Genomic DNA, 19,181 nt, shown 5'->3' on the forward strand with positions numbered 1-19,181 from the left:
TTGCTGATGCATCAAAGCGTTATTGGGGATGTAAAGTAATCGCAGGTCACTAGCAAAGAATTGAATTTGAACTTGAGTACCATATCTCAATACCGACTTTTATGTACATTTATTAAACAGTTTCAATAGTTTATAATATAATCGTGTGAAGCAGACATGCACTGATGAAGGAGTATCTTTAACCCGAAACTGTATTTGACATCTTCTCCAGGAACAATGATACAAGAGTACTCTCTACTTGGCTACAAAACCGACTTGCAACAATCTAAACTTGAATAGTTGGACCCGTATACGATCCGGGACGCATGTGAAGCTCATCGGGTGTGTCTATCTGCACAAGCCAAGCGTACTCGTCTTCCTTTCCTTCCACGCTCTTCACACCTTCCTCCAGTGCTGTAAACCAAAGAGAATTACCCATCGGCCAAAGAAAAACAGAGTAAACATAATGTCCTTCTGAAGAAGGAGAAAGTTTGCATACCGAAAGTGGAGAAAGGATAGTCCATGTAGTAACTGCAAGACCTGCCAGCGTTTTCGTTGTAAGGAGGTGTGAGAATGTCGAGCACCGCACATGGAGTCAGCGCAGTGAAACAATGGAGATTGCCTCCAGTCTTTGGGTACAACACTGGTAGTTCAGACTGAGGCGTTATCACTTTGTCGGTAACCAGTTTCGCCAACCGTGCTGCTACAAGCAATTGCAAAGAAATCTTTATATTATCAATCACACAAATGAACCAAAACTAGACACCGAGATGAGAAGAAAATAAAAATCGATAACCTTGTGATTTGTCATGTGTGATAATACATGGAGGTTCGACCCAGTCGTAAGCTTTAACATGAAGTGATCCATAGAGGATTTTGCTAAAGACAGTCATCTCTGGATGGTCATGCAATGGAATCACTGAGGATGTTGGGAAGCAAAAAACACACATCTGAAGAAACAAACATATAATTTAGATTTCATGATTGTATCACCAGTATCAAAATCTCAAAGACACTTACTGTAAAGGTATCACATTCATGAATGTCTAAGAATGTGATCGGCTGAGCCCATCTTCCTACTCTGTTGACGCGGCTAACCCCAGAAACTCCATAGCCTCTATCATCATCTTGAGCTTCCTCTTCAAGCCCAACATCTCCAGGACTCACTGAATCTGCATGATGACCAAAAACCCAAATCACATCTCTGCTTGTAAACGCAAAACATTCACAAAGTTTCTACCTTTAACCACCAATTCACCACAACGAGCCCTAAAATTCAACCCTGATTCGATAAAATGTTACACTGATTCGATCAAACCCAGACGAAATTGCAAACCCTAACGCCGAAATGAAGCAGAGAGAAAGGGAGAAAACGAATATACCCAAGAGAGAGCATAGTTTTTGGACAGGCGTGGAACCAGGAGAAGGAGCTTTCCCAGTGAAAGTGGATTTGCAGAGCTCGTAAAGCTCTTGCACTTTGGGAGGATTCTCTGTATTGCTCGACGCCATGTGAAAGTCTTTCTTGTTAACAAGATTGGACAGAACCTTCTCACCAGCCTTGAACAACCTCGACAACATTCTTCTTCTTTCTTTTGTGTGTTGGTATTTGTTCGAATGTTCTTATCCGGGACTAGTGTGATTAACATTAACATATGTGTTAAAGATGCTCTTAAGTCTCAAACCATTAACGTTTTTTTTTATTGAAGCAAATGGATTCCCTAACATTGACCCAAAAACAAAAAGAAGGATTCGGTCAAAAAGATATACTCCATTAGTTTCAAATTAAAATAAAATATGTTTAGGAATTTTCACATAAATATATTCAATTTTAATATAGATTTATTATTTTATGATTAACTAGGATTCAGACCCCGCGAATTCGCGGAGAAGCTATATATTAAATTTTATATATAAAGTGAGATATTTTAAAATAAACTATAATTGATACTAAAATTAGATACTAAAATTAGATAGATAACAAAATACAACACAATTTTTTAATAATATAAAATTTTATTAAAATTAAAATTCTAATAATTCTTTCAAAAATTAGTTTAATGCTATAAAGAATATATAAATATTCTTAAAAATCAAATATTTTGTCATCGTTTTCCATTGCACTATTATCAACACTGAATTGCTTAGAGTGGTTATATGTGAAAATATATAAACTAAAAATGATGATAAAATACATAGTTTTATAACATTCAACTACAGAAGGAAAAATTGTAAAATAAAATATAGTGAAAATACATGAAAAGTAATATATATGATCATAAAACTATTAAAGTGATCATAAAACTATTAAAGTAAAAACGTATATAACAAAAATTGGTGAAACAATAATATTTATATAAAAGAGACAAGTGTTAAAAGATGTTACCCCAACAGATGAATTTGTTAGAATGAATATATTCATGCGAATATTATATTGGATAAACATAATTGTAGGGTACGCTGCTGGCTTTTGTTTCGTACATGTTCGGTTGAAAATTGAACATATGTAAAAAAATTGATTACTAGGCTTTGATTGGTAACATGTGGTATCATTGATTTAGTTTGACTTAAAAGTCTAACTCATAGATAACTCAAAAATGTCACCAATCATGCATTAAATTTAGTTTTTGGATTTTACTTTTGAGTTATCATGTATTATGATTGAGTTACAATTTTGAGTTATGCCCTTTGTAAAATTGTTAAATCAAAACTTAATGCAACATCATTCCTAATCTCATGTTTTAGAGTTGAGGTACAGCCATAATTAAAGTTTCTATCAAAATTACAAGTGAACATAATAAATTCCAAACACACCACATAAAAAAAAGCTTTCATGTTCAATGTTTTGGAATTTTTTGTTTGTAAATAAAATGTTATTTATATTTCTAAAACCACCATGGCAATATCTTATTCTTATTTCTAGAAATATTTTGGGAAAATTGTTTTTTTTTAAAGCAAAAAAAAAATAACTATGTCCTTTTAAACTAATATCTATTTTGTGTCATTTTTATCTATAATATCCTTTAATATTTTTGAAAATAAATTTAATAAATAGTTTTACGAACAAAAAAATTTGGAAAAATAGTAACTATTGATAAAATACCTATATGAACTTAGTGGTATTTTTTCAGTTTTAAAAATGTTTAAATCATAATTTTCAGATTATGTTCTAAATAAAGTAGAAATGACATTCTACGAAGTAGAAAACGAAATCCATTTTTTTCATTGAATGTACAATGTTTAGAATACGTGATCTACGTAAATAAGAGTATTCTAAAAATATTTAGAATACACATTCCGCGCTTAACCTACCTATTTAAAATCTTTAGAAATCAAAATCTACACATTAATATAAATCTAAAACACGTAGAAACTGACTTCTACAGATTTACTGTAAATCTAAAACATGTAGAAATCAAAATCTACACATTAAACCTATAGAAACCGATTTCTACATATTAGATGTATTCTACGGATAAGAAATCAGTTCCTAAAAATATGGAAACAAAATATTTGGAAATATTCACTTTCTTATTTTGAAAAAATCGATCTTTTTTTTTAAAAAACGAAAAAAATGGTAATCTTCTTCTCACGCCGTCTTCTATATTCCATTAATTGTTCACAAAATTTTCACATTAATTCTACCATGATTCATATCTATACTTCCACTAATCGATCGGTCTATAATTCGAGATCGGTCGATCCGTATGAAATGGACCTTTGCCGATCGAGTGAAATTGACCAGGTCGATCAGTACATGCTCCGCGTTTTTTTTGTTCTGCATAATGATCAGGATCAATCGATCAGTTCGACCTTGTAATTTCGGATCGATCGATCCCGCTTGATCGAACTCATTATTTATTATATTTAAAATTATAATTTTAAGGGAATTATTGCCATTTTGAAAATAATTAGCCTAATGAGACATAAAGTATATGAGATTAGTCTAAAGGGACATAGTTATCATTTTTTTTGCTTTTAAAAAAAAAATCCAAATATTTTTAACAATATTATACAACTTCACCTAATTTTGTGTTAGTCAAAGATTTTTTATTCTATTCCTTTTTCTTATTTTTGTATTATTAACTTCTTCTTTTTAATTATTATTTTACAAAATCTTATTAGTTGTAAATTTTATTTGTAATAGAAATTTATAAATTATTTTGTTATTGATAAATATTATAATCCGTAAGTATAGTTCTTAGAAAAATATATACTGCAACATAATTTTTGTTAAAATTTATTTTTATTATTTATTTATTTTTAATAGGTTAATGTTTTTCTTGTTATTAATAATAATTCATTGTCTTATGTTTATATTTATTTGATTAAACACCATACTTTAAATTGTAACTTTTATTTTTACTGCAACCTTACCACGTAAAGTTACAGTTTTTACCACATGATTTTTACTGCAAGTTACATCGAATTGTAATACATATTGCAACTCGATTTTAATACTACATGTCACCAATCGGAACCTTAATATTTTTACTCATACATAATATCTTTATAACTCTTCATAAAATAATTGGTTATAGTCACAAAACTATATGATGATTATAAGAATTTTTTTTTATTTTCAGTTTCAAGATTCAAACCCATGATTTTTTTCATAAAATTGTTGATTGAAATTAAAAAGCTTACTTTCCTAGAATTTCATGTATTTTGCAAAATCCAGTATGATCATTAATCACCATACTTTCTATGAAATTATAATTTTATAGTGAACTAATTTGAAAAATAAAATAGGCAATTGATCTGGTGTATCCAAAGTGATGCTACTTTCTTGGCATGTTTTCCACTCTTCACTTATTTCACATATCTATACTATTAAAACACAATTTTTACTAAAATTATGTCCTTATTTTTCAACTTATTTACAAGATTATGTCATTTCATTATTTAATTTTTAATTTTTAATTAAAACTGTATGGGTAACACCCACGATTTAATCTCTTTATTTTTTTTACTTTTTGTTATTAACTTTTAAAAAATAGTTGAACCTATGGCTTTTTTTCACTCATCGTTCATAAACTAATTGTAACTATAATATTATTCATTTTTATACACAAATATATGGTAACATAATTCACACATGATTTATTCTGAAACACACTAAATGTCAATACGTATTATATTTTCTAAATTCTTGATATTACCCAATACACAACCCTAAACCATATTTACAAAATCTATACTATTATGTCTAATAGCCGACTGCAAAAAATATCATTATTGTAAAACTCTCTACAAAAAGTATCATTATTGTAAAACCCTAAATTCTTGATATTACCCAATAACGTTACCAAACCACTAATATTCTTTGTAGAGAGTTTTACAATAATGATATTTTTGCAGTCGGCTATTAGACATAATAATATAGATTTTGTAACCAAATGAAAATACAATCTACTATTTATTAATTGAAGGAATCGAGTAAGGGATGAAGTCATTGATCTTAAACAATTCTTAACAAAATAAAGTAACTTCCATTGTAGTTAAGAATAACTTAGGAAACAATATAATCCATTAACTACAATATCTATAATATTTAATTCGTTGGATTCAAATCCCCATACTTCAGAAACTTAATACGATGTTAAGCCGTGTAAGAGAAGTTCGGGAAAACACCGTCATGTTAGCCAAGGTTAGAGATAATGAGAAAATGCCTCGCCCAACAAAGCTTGTTTAGGTTTTAGAATAATAACATCCAAAGCTGCATGTTTCCTACGCATGAAACATTTAGCTTAAGCTAAATATGTTGCTTGTAACACAAGTAACAAGAAGATAACACTTAGCTGCTACACGGCTTGGACTACGGTTGATGATGGTGGCTGGCTCAAACTCGGTGATCAAGAAACGACTCTCAGGTGACATGGCTTTCCCCTCCTATGTCTCACGGTTAACGATGGTGGTGGTTGGTGTTTAACGCCGCAACTCCAATTTAGATCGTGCCTCCTCCGCATCTCTCGGTTATGATCACGGCTACGTCGAGAGTTGATAAAGGCTCCGGCGGCACGGCAAGGATCTCGGACCCTCCTCCGATGAGATGATGACTTGGTGATCGGCACCGGAAGTGCTCTACGTGATGGCTCCGCGTACGTGCGTCTCTTCTCTACATCGAAGCCTCTCGGATCCGATGCACAGCGACCATAAGAGAGAGGCGATGGATCTCTAACGGCAAGGCTTGTCTCCAGCACCGTGTTGCATCTCCTTCAGTCATATACTGAACTTGATGACAATATATAGAACTGGTTTTTTGAATTTGATGTTATTGGGAGAGTTGGTAAGTTATTGGACTGGTCATTCTCCTTCAGTCATATACTTTCACACATGATGTTGCAGAGGGAGGATCCCTTCCAGAGTTTTGGAGAAGTTAGTTTGTAGTAAGTTGCTTTTCGGATCATATAACAAGACACCGCAGCGTATAAACAATTCACTTACTTCTTCTCCTCTTTGGTCTGGAGTTTCAGGGTATCTAATCGAGCAAGCAATTAGGGATTAATCTTTGACATTGCCTTGCCTTGTAATAATGTGAACACAGCAAACTAATGAGCTTTAGGTATAATCCATTGCAACCTTTCACCAACCTCATTTATCAAGGAACCTTCAATATCAACTACGTGTCTGTTAAACGGGAGAGACTGGTGCGGCAGTAAAGAATGTTGGACAAAATAAAGAGAACAAAATACATTTGGAAAATTTATCTTTTATTGTTGACACTTTTTACATAAGACAACATGACTTACATAGATTTCTTAAGTAACCGTAGAGAAAACTACTTGTGACTCTTCCAACAAGTCACGACTTTACAAACATGAAACTAAAAAATATAATCACAACTTTTTATGAACTCATCGTTGGTTTCTTTCTTCATCTGTTTTTACAGTGTTTCTTTCTGAGGAACAGAACAACACAACTATATGAAATCTTTTAATCACTCAAAACTCAAAAGCATAAAATTTACATTAATACGTACCTTCTATTATGAATAGATTATGCTTGTATTTATAAATTAATGATTTGTGACATCATAAAGATCAGGTTCCCATAGAAACGCACGGTTGGAGTCTCTCTACTTCTTTTCCAACTCCAAACTTCTCCACTTCAAGGCACACGAGTGAGTGATGCACTTATGGATGTTATTAAGGCTGTGCTGGACCATACGAGTAAAAATACATTTTAATCAACTGCAGTAAGAAATACTTGGGAATTTTCCAATTTCAGAGACAAAATAAGTCGAAATCTATAAGTAATCTGAGAACATAGATTGTTCTTCGGCCAAAAAGAATACGTGATTCACTCCATCTCCTCCCACGCAGTACCAAACAGTTAAATTTTTTTTGAAAATCTGTCCCTTTAAATAAAACAACGAACACTGGATTGATTTATTTCCAGATAATAAACGAAGTAAAAAAACCAAAGACAAATACATGTACTACGATGGTGATGAACTGTATGAGAGAAATTCTTACATCTAAAACTGGATGAGGATGATGGACAATGTAAATGGACAGAATGATGATGGAATATGCAAAGGGATAAGAAATCTGAAACTTCAATATATAGATAGATTTTAGAGACGGGTTGAATCCGAAAGGAGGCAAATGAGGTGTCCTTTGCAAAGAGGATGTATAAGGGGTGCTCGTTCAGAGAGCAGTTGATTGAGACGCCTTTTGGTGAAAGAGATTGATGACGTCGGATCTTATAAATAAGAGATGATCATGTCCGTTAGATTACAAAATATTGTTAAACTAAACCGTTAGATTTAAATTTTATTTTCCTATAAAAAAATGATTAGGTCATCTAGCATCAAAATTGAGTTTGCTATTATATATAGATTATTTTTCATAATTTTTATTCAGTTGAATTTAATAAACATAATTAATTTTAAAATTTATAATTTATCATTATTACCAAATAAAAATACCTAAAAATGTAAATATATTTTTTAAACGAGTTTTATATAAAGATCATTTTGAAACGAAAAGTATTAAATGTATAATTTGTTTTCTTTGTGTTTTGAAACTTATTAAAATACCTATATATTATCTTTTTATTATTGTCATAATTAAAGTTTGCTTTTTCGTTTGTTATTCTTCCATCATTTTTGTTAATGCATATGATATGTAATTCAGATGTTGATTGTTTTCAGTTTTTGAAAGAGATATTTATTTTGAAATCAGTTTTTACACTTCATTACATAGTAAAATACGATGTGCTATTTGGATACTTTCAGAAGGTCAAAGATCATGTTGATCTTGAAAATGCAGAACTATGAAGCTTTTTCTCATTACTTTATATACGCAAAATAGTTGAATCGAGCTGAAAAGTATAAAAACAATATAAAAACATTATTTAATAGGTGCTGCTTTAGACTTGTAATACTATCTTCAAGCTATACATCAATGAAAGACACAAGATAAACTAGACACGAGCTTCGGACCTCCCAGTCCCAACCATATCTTCTCAACATACTCCTTCACTTTCTTCTCATCATCTCCAAACACATTGCACATCGCCTCTACATATTGAGATGGGAATTTTCCGGTGATCCTCACATGGAACATGACTGAACGAGCCATGTCTCTGCATATCATTTCCGCAAGAGTGATAAATCTTGATGCCGTTTTGGTTTCGAGTGAAGAGCTAGGTGGTTGCGACCTGTCGATGTTTCTTCTTATGCAAGTTTCATGGGAAGGGGCAGCAGAGATGGCGACGAAGGTCGCAAAGAAGAGGACAACGATGATGCTTATGGAAACCTTCATCGCTTCTGTCTTCTCTTGCTGTTTCTATGAGGATAAGAAGTGCATAGACAGTTTATATATAGTGAAGTATAATATGAGAGACTTGAAACTTGTTTCGCATTAAAAGAAGGTTTCAGTTTACTATGTAATAAATTAAATTTGGGGTTCCAATGTTCCATCAGTTTCAAGTAAAAGCTTACCATTAACATGTATGACATGATCTATCACAAATAAGTAACGAACATAAAGAAGAAAAGTTTATATTCACAGGTTGTACTCAACTAGTCTTTGGTTGATGCACATGTTCTAAATGATCTTTGGAAAATCAATACAGAGCAGTTTAACCAGTTCCACAACAGAGAAGCTTCAGACAAGAGGCAAAATCATCAACTAACCAATTTTTTATTTTCTTTTTTGAATACCGGGTGGTTCGGGGCCCTAGGCCCGAAACCACAAAATGTAATATTAGTTTCTGTACTTTTTTTTTAGCCATTAGCCAAATTTTATCAGCTTTCAGGAGAGAGCAAAGCTTTGTCATAGCATTATAAATTCCTTCTTACACAGAGTTGCGTAGATGTTTCGGTACAAGAACTAAGTTCTGCTGATCTGTCTTTACCGACTTGATTTATATAGAGCACCACTGCACCAGTTACCAGTAGTCTCCACAAGAACAGAACCCATTCTTGAAATGATGAAATCTTTTGTTGTCCCTCACAACTATCTCCCTTTCCATAACCTTTGAGATTAACTTAGCCGCATTGTGGCAATCCACACAAATCCTTAGGTTCTTGTAAACTCTAAGAGTTGTTCCTTCCGAAGTTCTGATCAACCCGTAGGTAATGGCAAGCTTCTCGCTGTGTCCCCTCAACTGTTCAGTCTTCTCCTCTTCACTTAGATCATGTTGTACCGAACTTGTGTCTGGTCTGTATCCCATCTTCCCTATCTCTCTCTCCAGTACACTCCAAATTCTTTTGATTTCTTCAAAACCATCCAAGGAACTTTCACCAGCAACAAAGCTAAAAACCTTCCCGTTTAGTTCAATCCAGGAGCATCCAGCGTCCTTTCTCAAACTCATCTCTTTCATTCTCTGCCTCACTTTCTTCACCTCATCCCATTTCCCTGATCCTGCATATAGGTTGGAAAGCAGCACATAGTTCTCAGGCTTTTCTGGTTCTAACACGAATAACTTAGCAGCAATTTTCTCTCCCATCTCCAGATTCTTATGGATTCTGCACGAGCTTAGCAGAGAGTTCCAAATCCCAACGTCAGGCTCCTCAGACATCTCTTCAGTGGCAATCTTTAACGCCTCGTCTAGCTTCCCAGCTCGGCCTAACATGTCGATGACACAAGCATAATGCTTCAAAGTGGGATTCATCCCAAAAGAGTGCTTCATCTGATCCAGATACCTCAGCCCTTCATGGACCAGACCGCTGTGGTTACAAGCCGTTAGAACACCCAAGAATGTTAACTCATCAGGACTATGACCTGTTCTCTGCATCTCTTCAAAGAGTTGGATAGCTTCTTTTGCTCTCCCATGTATTCCATATCCCATTACCATAGCATTCCATGACGCCACACTTCTCTCCTTCAAACCGTTAAAAACCTTAAACGATTGCGTTACAGAACCGTTCTTGGCGTACATATCAATGACTGAACATGCGATAAACGCATTGTCCTCGAGGAGGCGCTTCAAAGCGTAACCATGCGCTTCTCTCCCCAGCCGAAGAGACGGTAGAAGCGAACAAGCACCAAACACGCTCATCATAGAGATCTCACAAGGTTGGACTCCGTACAAAACCATTTGTCTGAAGAGACTCAAAGCTCTCTCAGAAAACCCGTTCTGAAGGTAACCATTGACCATAGTGTTCCAAGATACTAAGGTTTTATCTTCCATTGCGTCAAATAACACATGTGCAGTGCTTAACTCCCCACAGTGAATATAAAGTGAGAGTAACGATATATAAACAAACGAATCTCTTTCTAACCAGTTTCGGATTATAAGCCCATGCACTTCCTTTCCCAACTTTAAGGATTTTATCTGAGAACAAGCTGAAAGAAGACTACAAACAGTGAACAAATCAGGCAACAATCCAGAACTTTTCATCTGAAAATATGCATCCAAGGACAGCCTAGGATCACTGCTCTGAGAGTAGCCGCCAATCAAAGCATTCCAAGAGTTCACTGTTTTACTCCTTATGCTACAAAACACACGGTGTGCATAACTCAGCGAGCCACACTTTGCGTAAGAAGCAACAAAGGCATTGGCTACTAACTCATTATTATGTACAAACTCTTGTTTCAAGGAGTAACAATGAAGTTCCTTTAAGTTCGGTAAGACTGATTCTTCGAAACAAACTGGTACTGCGTTTAGAATGGTTACTTCATCTGCTCTGAGATCTCCACCTCCTGCCAGCATCTGTCTGAGAAGATCAAAAGTCTTATGAATATCCCCCGCTGCTGAGAAACCTCCCACCATTGTATTCCAAGAAACCACATTCTTGTTATTGTTCAGTTTAAAGATAACTTGTGCATCGTTTATGCAACCACATTTGGAGTACATGTCCATTAAGGCGTTGTTAACGACAACTTCTTTGTCCAAACTCAGTTTCATTGCCAGCCCATGAACACCTTTTCCTACTCCTATCTCTCTATCCCTAGCACAAACCGGTAACACAGTAGCGAGTGTAGCAACATCCGGCGTAAACGCAATTTCATCATCTTTCTCCATCATTTCTCCAAGAAGCAAGAAACATTCTTCCGAGAGACCGTTGTCAGAGAACACTCGAATCATTGAGTTCCATGACACCAAGTTTCTCTCAGGCATTATTTTAAAGACTCTCAACGCGTCAGAAACAGAACCGTGTGTTCCATAGAAAGACACCAACGCATTACTTACGAAAACGTCTTCTACCAATCTGGTTTTCACTACCAACCCATGAACCGCAAGCCCGACCTGGACTTCCGAAACCCCAGCACAAGCCTTAACCACACAAGGGAAAGTGAAGTTATCCGGTAAAAGACCACTCTCTGTGATCATCTTCACAAACATCTCTAGAACGTTGTGGTAAAGCTCGTTTCTTGAGTAAGAGCTGATGACAGCGTTCCACTGGAAGAGATTCTTCTTCCGCAAGGCATCAAACACAGACCGAGAATCATCAGGAGAACCGCACATGGAGTACATGGTGATGACACGTGTGCAGAGAACATCGTCATTGCTTAACCGAGCCGACTCAGAAACAAGCTGGTGGATCTTTCTCCCTAGTTGAATGTCTTTTCTCCTTCCGGAAGCTTGTAGGAGAAGCCCGAGAGCTTCTCGGAGAAGAAGAAACGCATCAGATGATGATTTCTCCTCTCTGTCGAACTCCTCGATGACCTGAAAGGACTCGTGGAGGTTTCCGGTTTCACATAAACCGGAAACCCGACGAAGGAGATGCTCACCGTTGGTTGAAGTGGAAGAAACGGCGACGGCGCGAGGAATGGTCGACTTTTTATGGCTCCGGCGAGAGTCGAACAAAGTGGACAGCTGTGGGAGTGGCTGGAGAAGATAAGCCATCAGATAAGTTTCCTTATCCGAACTGAACACGTGTGTAGTTTACATTACTTGTCTGAGAGTGACTGATTAGTGATTACGTTACTTACCTCACACGCCAAGAATGAAGTCGAATCACTCTTTTGAGTCAAAGAGACATCAAAACAATAAGAGACCCTTAGCAAATGTATTGAATCAGATACAATATTTGAACAAATACTTCCCTATAATTGCTACAAACATTGTGAGAAACAATCATCTAAACAGAGATTATGACTTCAAGGTCTTTAAGCTTTGACTTCAACTTGCGTAGTGACATGTTCAACTGGTACCAGCAACCCGAGACCCGTTTTACTCTCAGGAACCAACTGAGAATTCGGATTCTCCTTGTACAAGGGATTCGACGTCACAATCCGCACACCAGAGTCCTTACGGATCTCCAAAACCTCAGGCAACCCATCAGAACATCCCTTGGACATACCAACATCAATCCTAATAGCCTTATCACCACAAACACCATTGATACCAGCCTCCTGGATCGTATGTCCCATGATCATCCTCTTAACCCCAGGAATAGTGGAAAGAGCATGTTCAAGAGCTGCACAGTCACATCTGTGAGGCCTCTCATCGGAAAATTTCCTCAACCAAACCACAGAGTTCCCTCCTCTACAATACCCAGGTGCGTATCTCCCACCTCTAAACCCGTTAATCCAACTAGTAACCTCCTCGTTCATCCTCTCAAGTCCATACTCAACATGCTCAGCTAAAAGACCACCGTGAACAAACACGGAGTCTCCAACAACAGCAACTGTCTGGTTCTTGGACAAGAACCTCTTCGCAATCGGACCTTCTGGTCTCAATGCAGCAATCCTAGCTCTCATTCCTTCGAAACATTCCTCTCTAGCACGAGGGAAGCTCATAGGAATCCCTTCGTAAAGATCTTTAACTTTATCAAGACCATGACACAATCTCTTCATCTTGTTCCCTAGAGAATACCAATCCGACCAAACTCGAAACTCCTCTAAACCCTCCTTAGTAACAAACCTAAAGTCACCTTCAACGTTCATAATCTCATGGTTCCCGTTCATAGTCACAACCTTACCTCCTTCCCTCTCCGCCTCTCGCTTCAGCCTTTCGAGGAAAAAAACAGTATCTTTAGCTCGTCTCCGCCTCGGTCGAGCACGTCTCCCACTTGAACAACCACCGTGGATCCGCCCGTCCATCGGTCCGACGAATCGATCAATCCGGCGATGCGGAACGCTTCCTTGGACTTCTCGAGATCGCCGTGGAGGTCGCCGATGGCGACGAGACGGTCCGGTTTCTCGAAACGCGTTTGGGGAGTGTCGTTGAGTGGAGTGGGATGGTGCGGAGAGAAGATGCCGGAGAAGGAGTAGTCGACGAAGGCGTCGACGAAGGAAGAGATGAGATTCGGAACGTTTTTGCAGATTCCGTTGTGGTTTTCTCTGGTTGACATTTCACTGTGGCGGCCAAGAACAATGCGCTTTGTTTCCATAACTAACTACTTCATTTAAAAATATATAAATCTACATTATAATAGGGCACTTGCATCAGTATGTGATGCGAACCCGGTTTATTGAAATCTAAACAACAACATTTATACCACTGAGTTAAATGATTCTTTATACATTAATGACTGAAACAAATATATATTTATGAAGGTCGGAAACCTTTGCTTCTTCAGTTTTCTCTGTGGAACCCACACTTATTTATTTTATCTAATGATTTAATAAATACTTTATAACTCACGTTTTGAAATGGGATTCGTTAAAAAGAAAAGTCAATAAACCTCTTTGGTCTGTAAGCGTTCTCTTCAATGGAAGTTTAGGGCTTTCAATTTTTAATCATCGGTTCATGACTCATCTAAGAAACACAGATTGCCTCTTGAGTTTCATGAATGAGTCTTTCTTCTTTAGTCTCTACATCTCCCCATCTTTAATAAATTCATCATCGATTTTTTTATTTTGCCTGATAAATCATAATTGTGTGGTTTTAATTTTCTTTGGTCATCCTTAGCTTGCACCTTTTGATCTAACCAAAAAGAAAAAGAAGACATTTGTCGTTCATGATGCCATCGAGGACTCAGCTGAGTCACACGGGAGACATACTATCTGTTGCCTGATAGTTCAAGAAGAGTTTATGTGCTGTGAAACATATTTGTTTCTTTTCATCAGTTGCTTTGTTTAATCTTTTTTCCTGCAAATAATGATGGCTTTGACTGTTCATTCACGGGAGCCAAGAAGTAAAAGAAGAAGAAGCCAGTGAGTGTTTGACATTTTCTGTCTTCCTGAGTTTTTTTTTCCATTCATTAAACTTGGATTTTGAAGATTATGCGACTCACATTCTTTTTATTTTGATGGTTGTTAGGTTGAATGAAGATCATTGAATAAAGAAAATGTCGATGCTCTTGAAGATTTGGAGGGTACTTTATATTTATTTCTCTGATAATTCTAGCGACATAAATTTGAACCTTACAAAGGGTATATTGCATAGCATCCTAATGATGAGGAAGAGGTGGAGGGAATTGATCTGCACCAGCAACGTTACCCGTGGGAGGGAAGTGACATGGATTACTTATATGACGAGGTAAGCATATTATTAGATGATTTTCGGTCCATCTTTGAGAGCCGTCGATTGTAAGTGTCTATCGTTTTGAAGTTTTACGACACTAAGATGTAAAGAATTACTAATCACGATTACCTTACTAAAAGAGTTTTTTTGCACAGCTATTGTCAATGAAATTAACACTGGAAATTGATGGTGCTATATTTCATTTTCCAAATGCTAACGCAAGCTCCAATGTTGATTCTCAGCTTTAACATGCCAAAATCACAATGCAGTGGGTGTTGTAAGGTAATTCAGTAGACACAAATGTTCAGTTGAAAAAAATTCTAAACTGTATTTATGCATCAAACTTATCATCCGTAACATAATAATATGTTTTTTCTGTGCTAGGAACCGTTTGTAAATAAATGTCTCAGATGTATATGACTGCTTAGTTTATTGCTTTTGACAGTGAAATCACTAAGCTTGCAATGTGTCAGGACAGCAAAAGCATCTCAGCTGATGGTTAGCTTTACAATTTCGTTGGTTTCTTTTTCCTATTATGTTGGATGAATTATTTTAGCTAACAAATATCGCAACAGAGTGCTGGCAATAACTCTAATAGATTTATATATACATTTAGAATTGGAAGTTTGGTGAGAACAGGAACAAGTACTTCTGTCACGCTATTGGACAGTTATACGCTATTTCAAGAGAATTGATTTCTTATATTTCCCATAATCAATAAGATTTTAACTGTTTTGTCTACTTTGCATTCATACCTCATTCTCCATCTAACTTCTCGGTGCTACTATATAATGATTAAGTCATTTTCTGCACAAATATGCAAGTGGGGATGTTACGTTGGGTGCTTGGTTTATTGGGTTTGGCTATACAAAGTCTGTTGTGACTCTAAAACTTTTACCTCATTTAAAATTGATTCTGGTTCTTGGGAGAATTGCAGATTGTGAATGAAAGGCACAAGCAGGGAACATATGTGTAGCTGCGTTCGACTCGACATGTAGTGGTATATGCAGATCCGCTGATCCCATTGTGGAGGTTAACATGCAATGTGTTGACCTGGAAATCATTATTTGGAAGCTACATTTCGAGGCATTTCCTCAACATATAAATAGACCATAGACAGAGTTTGATATTTATAATACTGATATTTATAATACTCAGTGATCATGGAGTCTGCAGAAAAGAGTCCTTTTGCATATTCTATATGGAACCAAGAGATATGTCCTTTGTTTGATGATTGTATTATGATAGCTACTAACATAGGAGATGACTAGAGAAAGAGAAATGAGTATGAAACTCTTATATGGGTAGCTTTTGTAAACATATTTGGGTTTATTAACAGTTGTGACAAGCAATTATGTTTATAGTAAAGGAAATCTGCCGCAGTGTCAATAATAAATGCGCCTGTTTTTTGGTCTTATGGGGTTTCTAAATCAATATAATTGATTTGACTAAAGTTATCTTGGATGACAAAAAGAAGGATTGCAAGTTTAATAACTTCTACTTTAGACTTTAATTTCAACTAAATTATAATCAGTCTTTTATCCATATCATCTTAGTTATAATCGTAAGGATTTATTAGAATAAATAAACAATTTCAACAATATTTAATATGTGATTTAATAAACAAAAGAACATGTAGGATTTTTAGAATTTAAATAGATTGGAGACAATAGTTAATGAATATGAAAAAAATACGAAGCTGATGATGAAAAATGATTCGAGCAAATTAGTGGCAACACAGAGCTAAGCGAGATAAAAAATATCAATCAATAAAGAATTAAAGAAGAATAAGCAGGGTTAAGTTATTACATAAGCCAAAACTAAGACAAATCAAATGACAGAACGTGAAAACAAATGTAAACAAGACAAGAGGAGATGGTGAAGATAAAATGCATTGAAAAACTGAATGCTAGATTAGTAAGCAAGAGACAAAAATAGATTAAAATGCAAAAACTCCGCGCCGTAACTATTCCTACTTAAATTAAAGAGACAGGCTAAGCTAACATGTAATTATGTATTTTGTTGGGCTATGTATCTTGATTCATTTAGGAACTGGGCTTGTATTGTTTTGGGCTTATACTTGTGAGGTTTTCCTTTGTTATCAACTTTGTATGGGGTCGACTATCAGGTTTACAAACGACTTGACAGTTGGGTATGTTTTTGTCAGTATGTTGGAGTAGTTTTCTGGAACGAGCAAACTCTTTAAATAGAGAATATATTAGTTCGTAAACCACCACACATGTTTATTATGAATATTGATATCGTTTTATATGAACTTTTGAGATGTTTATAGCAAAAGTTAGACGACCATAGAGCAAACTACTTATGATTTGCTTAAAGTAATTGTCAACTTAATTCACTTTGTTTTATGCTAAATATTAAACATATGACATATCGTATAATAACCTCCAAAATATGTAAGGAGACTAGTAGTTTGTATGTTTTGCCTTCTTAATAGAAAATCCGTTTTGTCAAGAAAAAAAGAAGTATGGAGAACTTCGTACTTCGTTCTCTTCGTACTTAAGACGTCACCTATTCGCCAATATAAGTTGTGTCAGTATTACCGCGACCATGCCTTTAATATTTCTGGCACCATCAACGTTACATTGCTATTAGTACTTGTTAATCTTCAATATTGTTGTAGTATTAATTTATTCTCAGTTTGTAGATCATGCATTTACATGTTTTAAGACGTTTCCTGCTACATACATTTATTTGTAACTAGTGAGATTCAATGTAATTTATTTACCCCATATATGTAGAAAGAGATACTAGAAAGCTACAATTCTAATAAGTCAAATGCAATTTTACTGTTTCATAAGTCGCAGTCACGAAAATATCGAGATTATGATAAGTCACGACTTCCCAAGCATTACGTATTCGGAACACACTTGGTTTTAAATTAAACAACTGTTTGTAATTTTTAAAAGACTCCTTACTTTTAACAAAGAGAAAAAGCCAAAAATAGCAATAAATCAAGTTTTTGTTCTCAAAATAGCACTCAAGATCAAAAGTCACAAAAATATCACTTAATGTTTTATCGAAAGTCACAAACTTATGGTTTAGAGTTAAAGGGTGAGGTTTATGATTTAGGGTTTAGGGTTTAGGGTTTAGAGTTTAGGGTTTAGGGTTTAGAATTTAGGGTTTAGGGTCTAGGGTTTAGGGTTTAGGGTTTAGGGTTTATAGTTTAGGGTTTAGGATTTAGGGTTTAGAGTTTAGGGTTTAGGGTTTAGAGTTGAGAAATGAGGTTTTAGGGATAAGATTTCAAATTTTGAAAAATAAAAAAATTAAAATTTTCAAAGGATAAACTTAGAAAGGTGCTATTTTGGTCATTTTAGTTTTGGAGTGATATTTTTGTGATATAAACTTAGAAATGTGCTATTTTGGAGATTTGCCCTTTAACAAATTATAAACATGTGGTTGTAGATTCCTTAATTACTTTTGATGTGTTTTATAAGAACATGAGATTATCAGAATCATTTAAAAAACGATATTGAGGTTACCTAACTTGACATTAAGCTCTTGTTTCCCATTAAATCCGAGCGGCCCAGTACGATATGAAAGATATTTATTACGTAATTAGTTAACGAAAGTGATGGTAAGTGCGTTTGCGTTTCAATAATGGCGTCCAAGCAAAGCTAAAAATAATGATTTTGTTTGTTTCTTTCGTTAGCAAACAAAAATAAAAATAAACTGCGGTTCAAATGGTGACCTAGAGTTTTCTTTAATATAAAAATATTTTAGGTTATGTAATAAAATATATCAATAAATTAAGAGAAAAAGACAAAAATAGCACTAAATCAAGTTTTTGTTCCCAAACTAGCATTCAAAGTCAAAAGTCACAAAAATAGCACTTAATGTTTTATCAAAAGTCACAAACTTAGGGTTTAGAGTTAAAGGGTGGAGTTTATGATTTAGGGTTTAGGGTTTAGGGTTTAGAGTTTAGGGTTTAGGGTTTTGAGTTTAGCGTTTAGGGTTTAGAGTTTAGGGTTTAGGGTTTAGAGTTGAGAAATGAAGTTTTGGGATAAGATTTCAAATTTTGAAAAATAAAAAAATTAAAATTTTCAAATGATAAACTTAGAAAGGTGCTATTTTGGTCATTTTAGTTTTTGAGTGCTATTTTTGTGATATAAACTTAGAAATATGCTATTTTGGAGATTTGCCCATAAATTAATATAATTTGGTGTTATATATTATCTAATTTTATAATAATATTCATGTGGCGTATAATATTATTTCTATAAAATTTATAAATTTTGCATTTTTGTAACAAAAATGGAATTTGAAACATTATTATGTAACAATACTGATTTACATAGTTTTTATTTTATTTCTAA

General features: G+C 34.8%; 3 protein-coding genes, 2 long non-coding RNA genes and 1 pseudogene across 8 annotated transcripts; 1 reads left to right on the forward strand and 5 right to left on the reverse strand.

Annotated features, from left to right (window-relative positions):
* Window positions 1–60: 60 nt before the first annotated feature.
* Window positions 61–1,637, reverse strand: LOC106427083 (plant cysteine oxidase 3). Of its 4 annotated transcripts, none has more exons than XM_013867813.3 (6): window positions 1,362–1,637; window positions 1,220–1,261; window positions 1,000–1,151; window positions 776–929; window positions 479–682; window positions 61–393 (listed from the first exon to the last, which is right to left on the reverse strand). In XM_013867813.3, exons 1-6 carry the CDS (start codon window positions 1,555–1,557, stop codon window positions 266–268), a joined length of 876 nt encoding a protein of 291 aa, XP_013723267.2. In that variant the 5' UTR covers window positions 1,558–1,637; the 3' UTR covers window positions 61–265. The 4 variants fall into 4 exon arrangements, with proteins under 4 accessions (XP_013723267.2, XP_013723268.2, XP_013723270.1 ...); XM_013867814.3 differs by having other exon boundaries at window positions 479–679; window positions 1,362–1,635; XM_013867816.3 differs by lacking the exon at window positions 1,220–1,261 and having other exon boundaries at window positions 479–679; window positions 1,362–1,633.
* Window positions 1,638–6,798: 5,161 nt separating this feature from the next.
* LOC125587516 lies at window positions 6,799–7,536 on the reverse strand. Its single transcript, XR_007323790.1, has 2 exons — window positions 6,959–7,536; window positions 6,799–6,877 (listed from the first exon to the last, which is right to left on the reverse strand). It is a non-coding gene; the product is annotated as an uncharacterized LOC125587516 (long non-coding RNA).
* A 778-nt stretch (window positions 7,537–8,314) lies between these two features.
* LOC106427128 lies at window positions 8,315–9,148 on the reverse strand. The gene has a single exon (XM_013867857.3). It carries the CDS (start codon window positions 8,745–8,747, stop codon window positions 8,385–8,387), a length of 363 nt encoding a protein of 120 aa, XP_013723311.2. The 5' UTR covers window positions 8,748–9,148; the 3' UTR covers window positions 8,315–8,384.
* A 98-nt stretch (window positions 9,149–9,246) lies between these two features.
* Window positions 9,247–12,289, reverse strand: LOC106427139 (pentatricopeptide repeat-containing protein At1g18485-like). Its single transcript, XM_013867868.3, has one exon. The coding sequence runs from the start codon at window positions 12,277–12,279 to the stop codon at window positions 9,376–9,378; it is 2,904 nt and encodes a 967-aa protein (XP_013723322.2). The 5' UTR covers window positions 12,280–12,289; the 3' UTR covers window positions 9,247–9,375.
* A 121-nt stretch (window positions 12,290–12,410) lies between these two features.
* On the reverse strand, window positions 12,411–13,786 carry LOC106427140 (annotated as a pseudogene).
* A 978-nt stretch (window positions 13,787–14,764) lies between these two features.
* LOC125587517 lies at window positions 14,765–16,139 on the forward strand. The gene is made up of 2 exons (XR_007323791.1): window positions 14,765–14,859; window positions 15,087–16,139. It is a non-coding gene; the product is annotated as an uncharacterized LOC125587517 (long non-coding RNA).
* The last annotated feature ends 3,042 nt before the right edge of the window (window positions 16,140–19,181 follow it).

Source organism: Brassica napus, chromosome C5 (genome assembly GCF_020379485.1).
Source record: "Brassica napus cultivar Da-Ae chromosome C5, Da-Ae, whole genome shotgun sequence".
In the NCBI taxonomy this organism is placed as follows: Eukaryota; Viridiplantae; Streptophyta; class Magnoliopsida; order Brassicales; family Brassicaceae; genus Brassica; species Brassica napus.